The following is an 11,114-nucleotide window of genomic DNA, read 5'->3' as shown; positions in this document are numbered from 1 at the left end:
CAGCTGCAACCTGCTGAACGCATTTACCCAGTGCATGATAAGGAATGCCTTCCCATGAAATACGCATTGGCTAAATCTAGGGTCTATCTCCTAGGAGATAGATCGTTCATCGTATATACGGACTATGCGTCATTATGCACGGCCGTAAACAGCGTACCCCTCTCGCAAAGAATGGGAAGGTGGCTATTCTTCTTCGCGGAATATAATTTCTCCATCAAATATAAATTAGGACGACTTAATGTCGTCGCTGATGCGTCATCACGCCAACCCGATTTCGAGCCGGCTGCGCACTCCAACAGTGGAATAATCCCACTGTTGCATCACTCACTTCAAGTGTTCCGTCATCAACCTTGTCTGATGACATAAAGAAAGCCTACGCAGAAGATAAGGACCTTCAGCGTCTAATGGATCATCTGATGAATTCATCCGATAAATCTTTTAAAGATTTACCAGCTTTATATCGATCGTCATCCGATCAATACACAACACGCAACGGCTCATTGTATCACACAGCCGTTGCCGGCGACACTCCACGTGTCGTCGTCCCTACTCACAATGATTTACACTTGCGCATCATGTATCAGCGTCACGATGCACCAACAAGTGGGCATCGTGAACGTGAGAAGACTTATCTCACAGTAAGTTGCGACTTTTACTGCCCCGCCAGTATCAGTACATTCGTGCATGCGAGGTATGTCAACGGGTGAAGCCTAGCCCATCATCCCGTGCACCTCTCCAACCTCTACCTATTCCGGAAGAATGTTAGCTGTACGTATCTATTGACTTCGTCTTCGGTTTTCCCGACGACAATCACAAAAACAATGGAATCCTTGTTTTTGTAGACAGATTCAGCAAGATGGTACATCTTGCTGCAAAACGAGAGTCGATCACGGCTCCAGGCTGTGCCCGTCTCCTTTATCGACACGGTATTCAATCTCCGCGGTATACCCCGTGAACTCGGATAGAGATCCACGGTTTTCGGCGGAGTTTTGACAATCCGTGTTCCGATCGCTCGGAACACGGCTGACTATGTCAACTTCTGATCATTCAGAGACAGATGGTCAGACAGAACGCGTAAATCGCGTCCTCGATAAGATAATTCGAGGTTAAGTCATATCGTATCCGAATTGGAGCGAGTTTTACAGATGGTCGAATTCGCCATAAATTATTTGGTGCATGCGTTTACAACACCTACACCGTTCTTCGTGAATGGCTTACACCATCTACGTATACCCACCCAATTAGAGGGATCCTCTAGTTTGGAAGGGGTGGACTCGCACGAGCAAAACCATTTCTGGCTCATGCTCATCACGCGTCGAAGTTAACAACGACGCGAATGATGTCGATGTCGAAGCAATCGACATCGAAGATGAGAAAACTCTCATGGCAGTGCGCACAATGCGCACTGAAAAAGACAAAACAAATGAGTCAGCAGAGGGATTTCTGCTGACTCGAGAATCAGTAATCCGTTTTGAACAGGATTCCATTGCTAACGCAGTGGACCGTCAGAAACGGAATGCGGACAAACATGGAAGAGCAAATGTTCATTCATTTAATATTAATGATCTAGTTCTACTCTCTACGGTAAACTTACCTAAGCGTCTAGTCACTAATGTGGGTAGCAGGAAACTACTATCCAAGTTCATTGGGCCTTTCCGTGTAGTGCATCGCAGACGCAACGCGTACACAATAGAATTGCCACGTAGGATGCGAACGCACCCTACGTCTTACGTTGGCCGGCTCCGCCCATACCATCAGTACGCGGTTTCTTCCGAGGACGGATCTGACCACCCTTTTCAAGAATCCCTAAAAGATTCTTGTGGTCACGAACCAGATTCTCATGCTAAATTTGGAGATTCTCATGTCGGGTCCGAAGATCCTCAAAACCGCGATGAGCTTACGACAACTCATCCCGAAGAGTGTGATAAATCCGTTCGTACTCCAACAAGGAGTACGCACTCTTCAGACGATCTTCCAACCATTCGATATGGTGTGTCTGTACCGTCTGTTCTAACGAGCGACGCTTACCGCGCTCGTGATCAAGTCCCTTCTCCAAATCATGGAGGAAGCGATCGAGTTTGTCAATCTTCAACTCAAGATCCGACACATGGGTCGGATCTAATTTTTTCTACTCCGCCACAGTCATTGGTGGATTCCCACGGTGGTCAACATTTCCTTATGGAACGTATCCAAAACCACCGTGATGTGAAGGGGCAGCGAACGAGTTATTTTGTTCGCTGGCGCGGTTATCCACCTTCACATGACAGCTTGGAGCCTCGTCCCCAGCTGATTGTTGAAGTTGAGGGCCTTGTTGTCAGCATGATGAGTCCCATCCGATGGATCAGAAGGTCCATCGGAAATCACGCGCCCCTGGCGCCTGTAATTCGAAAGCGTCAATCGCATCGCGCATCTCGATAGAGATGCGAGCCCTGTCCCAGGGCGAAGAAAGGGAATAGACATCCTCTTTTGCCCTCTTCGAATTGTCTACACAACACGTACAGGGATCACCCCACGTGAGGCATGGAAAGCCAGCCTCACGTGACAACCGATGCAATTTATACTTTGCACCAGTTGGAGATCTCTTCTCAAACTTAACGCGATTCGCGTTAAGTTTTTGAAGCCAGGCTTCGCGTCCAATGTCTTTGACCTTGCGAATAAACGCGCTCCAGGTTTGCATAAGCGAGACTTTATCTCGCGTTTGTTGCGACTATTACATCGATGCTTGAAAAAAGCATCAAGATAAAAATCTTCCTGAGCGCTAAAGCTCTTCGTGCTGGGATCAAGGCCATGAAGCTTTGTCGCAACAAATATGGAATATTTATGGTGAGGAGTAGCTTCCCCAGACAAGCTATTAATTAGCTGTTCGGGCAAATCCACGGCTTTTTCTCAGGGGCAAGACGAGACACTTTAGTGTCTCCGTACGCTTGAGTGGTATCCACTGAAGCAGGGGTACCACAAAAACTTTTATTATGACGGCTTACGCCATCGTTTACCACGCACAGAAATATGTGCGGGTGACGGCATGAGCGACGGTGCTGGCGATGAGAAATTATCCTTATCGTCGGAACCGAACATGCTGTAGTGAATGCCACCAGCACGTCTACTCGAATGATCCCCCTCATTTGAAGGCTCATAGTCAGCCGCTTGACGATGATCAGGCGACTGTTCTGTTCTCCCCAAGTCGACCATTCGTCCAACTCGCATTCATAGTCGACCTCTAAAGAGGGGTCGCATTCACGTGGTGTATCACCACGTCCACCCGCAACATTTAGAGTTGCGGGAGAAGATGACACTACGGCAGACGAAACGTCTGCCGCAAGATACAATAATATGTCGCCCGCGGCTGCATGTATCGCAGCCGAAGGCGCCGAACTATTCGCATACCGCATGGACTTGTTAGCCATGCGATAGAATAGAAAATGATAGTTCTGAGCAATCAACATCTATTTTAATAAAGTGGTCTTATGGTGACCACTCTTCCCGATGACAGTCAGAGTGATTGTCGTATAAAGGAGGTGTGATGTAACGGGGTGTATCATTAGATGACATTAACACTTAAAGTTGTTAGTTAATGTAATATCTTAAAGGTATATAATATTTGGAGAATATCACTTTACATGGTAATATTCTAAAAATTTATTTATTGGTAGATATAGACCATATATCTTCTTTTTCCGCGGTCCAGTCAGCGCTGGACACGCGCAAAGAGAAAGACAGATTATACTTTTAGTACATGTGTTGTCTTAGTTTATAACCAGACAAGAAGAACTTATATATATTGATACAGTTTTCATTAAAATTTCTTTAAAGCAAATGCTTCAAAGAGAAGACTTCCTCTGCACGTACTAGTGTACGTGAAGTGAGGTGAGGCACCATTCGCACTGAGGCAGTGTGAAGTGGACTTGTACTGAAGCAGTACAAGTCGGCAGTGCCTCGTAACAATATCGCTCTTGTGAATAAAGCTATAGTGACAAAGAAGCCCTAAAGCCCATTTCGTGTAGTCTCTCGTCCTCCGAAGATAGGAGTAACGATAGCGACTGAGTGGCGGAAAGATGGCTGCAGGTTGTTTGAAGATAGCTACACTTGATCATTTATTGGCGCGGTTCTAAGTTGCACTTGAACTTGAATTCATGAAACTAGGCTTTTTTCCAAGATAGTATTTAGTAATTGAACGACATTATTCGCGCAGCTGCATAAATTAAAAGCATAGCCATCGAATGTCAAATCGACAGCACGAGCACAATGAGTGTGGCGGACGGATAAAGCGGCATTACGTGGACCATGTAGGCGGGCACGTCGTAATGCTGCCACGCTCTACTTAGACACACACCCTGGCACAGCGAGGAAGCGGTTATACCAGCTTCTATTGCGTATAGTGAGGTAGTTGTGGTGGGCGCCTTAGCGACCTCACTCAGCGATTAGGTACATTAGTAAAGTGTTGTCACGGGAGCAGTAATCCGGCTCCTCGTGCGCACTTACTAAGTAGAAAGTAGTTTCAGACTGATTTTTTTTAGCACATTGAATATTAATACCTGTTTTTACCAATCAAAATGTCATATCTATAAATAACATAATATTTATTGCGAGCGTATCTTTCTAGATACCTGCGTAACGGATGACGCTAGGCGTCATCCCTCTTAATGTGAATGCACCTATGTACATCTCATACACAAGGGTTGGTCACAAATGTCAACCACACCCGAGTGCTGGGTCTAATTACTTTATTTAAGTAATTGACCATCCACCTTAAGTACACCAACTGTACTTAATGGGGACTGTGTAACGTTAGGACATCTGTAGCCCGATACAGACCTCACTTGTGCGATAAGAGCTATTTCGTATATATTCTTCGCTTCGTCTGCAGTAGCGAGTTAGTGATGCAAGCAAACGATTGCATAAATCGCCTCGACTGCTCGTGCCAATACGCGTAGCCATTTAAAATTCTTCTGCATCTGAATCTTCAGCTTATCGTTGGAATCCCTTTAAGAATGTGCGAGCAATGGATCGTCTTTGCTGTTTTTAAGGTCATTTTTAAATTGCCTAACTTTCAATTTAAAAAAAATGCAATAGCTTTGCGACAAGAATTAATTCTACTACATGAATTCACGAAAAAATTGTAATTTAAGACGTCTACAGTCTAATTTTTGACGTCATTCCTAAAAAGAAACGCGTCTAAAATGAGATCAATAATTTATGGCTGGGTGTTGATTCGCCAGATCATTGACAGCTAGCTGCGTTTGTAAGGGGGCACTGCTGACTTGTACTGCTTCAGTACAAGTTCACTTCGCACTGCCTCAGTGCGAGCGGTGCCTCACGTCACTTCACGTACACTAGAACGTGCAGAAGACGTCTACTCTCCAAAACACTTGCTTTAAAGAGGGTTAAATGAAAACTGTATTAATATAATTTAGTTTTAAGTTTCTCTTGTCTATCTACTTAATACAAACTTAATTGTAAACTAATACAAAACATGTACTAAAAGTCTTATCTGTTTTTCTCTTTGCGCGCGTCCAGCGCTGACTGGACCGCAAAGAAAGTAGATATAATGGTCTAAATCTACTAATTGAAAAGTTTTTAGAATATTACTATGTAAAGTAATATTCTTTAAATATTATCTACCTTTTAAATAATATATTAATTAACAACCTTTAAGTGTTAATTTCATGTAACGATACACCGGTGGTCGATTCGCTAAGCTCACCGGTATAGCAAAGAGCTCAATGAATGCCCAATATTTGCTCAAGACGGCCTTTAAACTTTTGTCCTTGTTTCGGATTATTCTCCATAACTAATTACTTTTTATAAGATACCCACTGCTAACTGCGGTTATTATGGTCGCTTGTCACGATGTTTTTTTTTTCACTTTTTGAGCCCGACAAAAAAATCATTTTACCGGGGTAACGTATTAGCCTCAATATACAATTACACTTTTCCCACCCTTCAACAATCTATTCAGGCCTGATATCCTTCATCGCGTACTTGTTTCAAAGCATTTCTCTAAGCATTTTTGACCGTTCCTTTCTCTAAAATCACTACCACCACAATAATCCAAATGGACATATGCACATACATATACTCCACCTTGTTGTAAAGGCTGCTTAACTACGCGCTCGTTTTTTTCCTCGTATATATGCACTATAAATTGTCAAATGTCAACATGCCCTTTCCTTGTTTTTCTAGGCTAAGATGCGATTACGACATGGCCCAGACGAGCTTTTTGATTACTTCCGCGACCCTATCCCGCACCATCTCAGGAAACATGCGCTTTCTACTAAAATTGAGTACTAAAGTCCCACTTTCCTCGATCGGAGCTGCTCACACACGTAGCAATGCAAACCCACGCGATCGCAAATCTTTCCTTCAATCTTGCCAGTCGCCAAAAGTATGGTCACGACCAGCAGCACCCTCCGATCATAGAGGTTTCGTCATGTTGTCACTAGCGTGACTCAATCCATTTCGTCACTGACAACTTTTGCATCAATCATGGAAGCTGGGCCCGTTCGATCCTCGCTCTTGCCACCTGTCGTGCAGGCGGCGTCACCGCTTTCTGAGCTGTACGCAGCCCCGCATTCGGTCGCCATCCGTCTGCCGTCCCTTGCACCGCGTCTTCCCACACTGCCTAGCCTCATGAGCACCTTTAGGGCACCGGGTGTCTATACGAACCTATCGCCGACTCGTGCGTCACCTTCGATCTCGAATTTACTGGTTACATCAAATCGTCAACCCGTCGAGAACTATTACCTTTTGAATCAGCAGCAGGTGTATGCCCCGGGTGCGCCGTCCACCATCCTGTACCATTCCTATACGACCCCTGCTTCATCAATGCCAATTTCGATGACCACAATGCAGCCCCAGGCGATCAAGGTGCAGCCCAAAAAGAAGCGCAAGACGCGAATTTGCAAATTTGACGGATGCGAAAAGTACGTGGTCGATCGCGGACTGTGCATTCGCCACGGTGGCGGCAAGCGCTGCTCTGTTGAGGGCTGTAGCTGCCGAGCGCAAAACCGTGGGTTATGCTGGAAGCACGGTGGCTACACGCATTGCACCGTGGAGGGCTGCTCAAAGCGCGCAAAGTCGCGTGGGATTTGCTGGTCCCACGGAGGTGGCACTCGCTGTAAGACTGGAGGGTGCATTAAAATTGCAGTGTCGAATGGCTTATGCTGGGCGCACGGCGGCGGAAAGCGCTGTCTAATCGATTCGTGTCAGAAGCCGGCGTACGAGCGAAACGGAAATTTGTGCGCCGAGCACTGTTCGCAGCGAACTCAGCCGCCGGAAGCTATCTAGTCGACATACAATAAGGCGCGATACATTCGTGTAAAATAAATAGAACGCTTAATTCGAGAAATTTGCTGAAATTGTTGACAATACACTGAATATTTTTTTTTTTGAGATTTGTTGTTAATCTGATATGAAAGTTACGGATGTTCTCCTTTCTTGGTCATCTAAAGCTGGGGCGCAACGTCACATTCGAATCTAGTTCTCAATACTGTAAGTTCCTCCGCAGCGAACACCCGAATCACCTTAAATAGTTGTCTTTACTGGGAAAACATCCGCCTTGAAATGGGGCACACATCGGTTGGAGAACCGTTGTTGTGGTACCTTAACTTTATGGGTAATATACCCTTATATTTAATTTTAAAATAGTTAGTTACATAAATCTCATTTATTATGGGTAACAAATGTGGTCGCCGCCAGATATAAATCTGGCGGCCAAAATCTATTTTTAATTAGCAAGGGTAAAGTTTTTAAATTTGAAAAATTAAATAAAGTGCAGTTCCCCTTTTGATCTTAAGGCGTTAAGTGCCTTTCAAGGCTTGCGAATTAACCTGTTAGAGATAGAAGCCTTTCTAAGGTATAGCCTCTTGTGCACTAGTTGCCACTGGGTTCTACGAACCCCTGAATCCGTTGAACTAGGATTCCTTAAGCTTTTATAGCATGTACGACTTCCTGAGTTGTTAAACCCATTAGTTCAATAGAACTAAGTGACTCTCTGAGTCTGAAAGTCTTCCTCTGACTTTAGGAGCGAGGTAGCTCCGCTACACCTGGTAGCACTCGTAGTCAATCAATGCCTGAGTCTTTACAAGACTAATTTTTCACGAAATTGGAAGAGGTTCCAGAATTGTCAGAAGCGCAACGCACCGCTTATGACAAGCTCAAAACCTTATTCGGGCTTGAGCACGTGGAATTTATTATCTACCAGGGACCAGAGGTCCTGCATGCAAAGCTTGAAGCCTTCATGCGGTATGAAGCCTCCCTGATAGGTCAGGTACAGGACGATTTAGCGGCATCTATGCCAACCTGGTACATCTCTGTACCTGACTCAGAGCCGAGGGCTCGCCCTCTAACTGTAAATGTGAAGTCATTTGAGGGATAAGAGGGGAAAAATCTCCCTTTTTAAATTAAGCAGATGGAAATGTCCATTGATTCCGCCTTGTTCTTAATAGGACGGCAAAGGTGGCTATGGTCATTTCCAAACTTGGAGGTAGTGGGCACTATCGTGCAGCACGTCCATAAACGACGCTTTTTCCTCATAAGATTCGCTGAAACAGCAAATGACCAGCGTATTTGCACCGCCTGATCAGGCTTTTCGCATGCGAGAACGGCTCCTAGCGACTCGACAGGGTAAAGAACCCTCGGAGACTTTGTGCAGGAGTTGAGAACTCTCATTGCATCTATGCATCAAGGACCGGTGCAAGAAGCAATTGTAGTGACCATCTTTATGGGGGTCTCAATGAGGGCGTTGCCCGGACGAAATTGTTCTGATCTCATCCGGCTACGTTCGAAGAGGCAGTTGCTACGCGCCGAGTTTGACTTTAAGCCTGCTCGCGTTAGCACGCCTGTCTACCGAACAAGCTCTTCGAGCACATGGGTTCCGTCTAATAGAGCCGAACCTATTGAGTTAAGCATCGTTGAGGAAGGAGAAGAGGCTCTTCAAGCTGTGGAACAGCTAAAGACCATCCGTAGATTTATATGTGCGGAAGCACGAAACATTTACGCCCTGCCTGCCCTCTTCGGAATTCGCGTAAAGCTCGACAGAGCTCCAACTCCGACCTATACCACAAGTCTGATACGGTGCCGGAAAACGTCGATACCCAGTATGTAACGGGGTGTATCGTTACATGAAATTAACACTTAAAGGTTAATTAATAAATTATCTAAAAGGTAGATAATATTTGAAGGATATTGCTTTATGTAGTAATATTCAGAAGATTATCCATAAATAGGTAAAGACCATTATATCTATTTATTTCGCAGACTAATCAGCTGTAGAAGTAATCAAAGAGAGATTTACAAATAAGATAGAGATAAGAATTCTATTACATGTTTAGTTAGCATTTACAAAGATAGAAAAGGAGACACTTAATTATATTAATACAGTTTTCATTTTACCCTCTTTAAGCTAGTTACCTTAAAGAGAAGTCTTCCTCTGCACGTACAGTGTACGTCACCTAACGTAAGGCAGCACTCGCAACTGAAGCAGTGCGAAGTGGACTTGTACTGAAGCAGTACAAGTCGTAGTGCCCCGTTACACCTGGTAGCACTTTGTAGTCCGTCCAAGGACCACATTTTCCACATCTAAATGTAACATGGACATGTTAGATGATAGTGGGAATACGCATCACGTTTCCAGATATTATTTGGAGGATATTATTTAGAATACTAATGTTCAGAATTCTTATTTATAAATAGGTATAGACCAGTAAATCTATTTATTCCGCAGACTTATAGCTGTAGATGTAAACAAAAGAGATATACAGATACGATAAGAATTCAATTGCATGTTTAGTATTAGTTTATAAACAAGTTAGCATTTACAAAATAGATAGAAGAGATACTTAACTATATTAATGCAGTTTTCATTTTCTTCTGTTTAAGCTAGTCACCTTAAAGAGAAGCTTTCCTCTCGTACTAGGTTACGTGAAATAACGTAAGGCACCACTCGCAACTGAAGCAGTGCGAAGTGGACTTGTACTGAAGCAGTAAAAGTCGTAGTGCCCCGTGACAACAGTACTTTGCTTCAACATTTACCTTTCAACAGAAAGCACTGGCAACAATAGCAGAATCGGTCAGTCTTAAGTACCAGGCAATGATACGAGACGAGACATCTGCTCGTGGAGCTTAAGATGTGCTCGAGAGCTTCTCCAATTGCCAAACGATGCACAATCGTTTTGCGCTAAATTAAAAAATAAATGAGTTTCAACTGGCCAGTGGTAGTATCTCTTTAATCACCTCACGCGATTCAAGGAATTGATAACGACGCTTGCTGCTACAGGTGACCCACTTGACGATCAAAGGCAACTAGTTGTCTTGATTGGCCCAGAACCAATGGACCTTTCTTACGTCGAATGCGAGAAACCTCGCTTTTTGAACAACAAGCGATTGCAGAAATACAATCGCTGTCACAAGTTAGGACACTTCGCTCATGAGTGCAATCATAATTATGGACCGAATGCCAAAAAAGGCAACGGTTACGGGTCCGACGTTGTTTGCGAAATCGCAACAGCGAGGCGCACCGGCCAAAAAACGGTCGGGGTCAGTAGGGGCGTACGCCCTACTGATTCAGCAACCTCAAGAGAATTTGCAAATCTCTAGACGAAAGTTGCTCCCGACACACAATCATTATGTGTCTCTGCACTTGGCGATGAGGTATCTCTCATCACCTTGAAGTTGAAAGTTACAAAATGATTTGTCACTCAGAGCCCTAGTGGACTGCGGAGCGTCGAATAACTTTATTCGTCGCCAGTCACTAGAGGGTCGTAGGCTCCTACACGTTAAGCGCGACATTCCTCCAACGAGGATGACGGTGCGTCTAGCGTCAGGCGCATCTATAACAGTAGTGAACGCGTAGTGAAATCTCACTACACGTTTAGAGATTTACAGTATGATGATGATTTCATCGTACTGGATTTGGATGACAAATTTGATGTCATCCAAGGTTTACCTTGGCTCAGAAAATACGAGCCAAGGATCAGCTGGCAGCATCGATCCGTAAAGATGCCTGCCACTTGTTCATCAGATGGCCATCTGATGAACGTCTTGGAGCGTCCACAAGCGTGTGGATGTACTACGAGTGAGTGCGATGGCCTCACTTGTGGTACGGTCGTTAGTACAAC

General features: G+C 44.5%; 1 protein-coding gene across 1 annotated transcript; it reads left to right on the top strand.

The window, feature by feature from the left end:
• Positions 1-6,483: 6,483 nt before the first annotated feature.
• On the top strand, positions 6,484-7,284 carry CCR75_002632 (uncharacterized protein; the record flags this gene model as incomplete). The annotated part of the gene is made up of 1 exon (XM_067960729.1): positions 6,484-7,284. The coding sequence occupies one exon, from the start codon at positions 6,484-6,486 to the stop codon at positions 7,282-7,284; it is 801 nt and encodes a 266-aa protein (XP_067823211.1).
• Between the last annotated feature and the right edge of the window lie 3,830 nt (positions 7,285-11,114).

This window comes from Bremia lactucae, linkage group LG8 (assembly GCF_004359215.1).
Source record: "Bremia lactucae strain SF5 linkage group LG8, whole genome shotgun sequence".
NCBI lineage: Eukaryota > Oomycota > Peronosporomycetes > Peronosporales > Peronosporaceae > Bremia > Bremia lactucae.
Note: the sequence above shows the minus strand (reverse complement) of the source record. Positions and strands in the feature narration are given on the sequence as shown.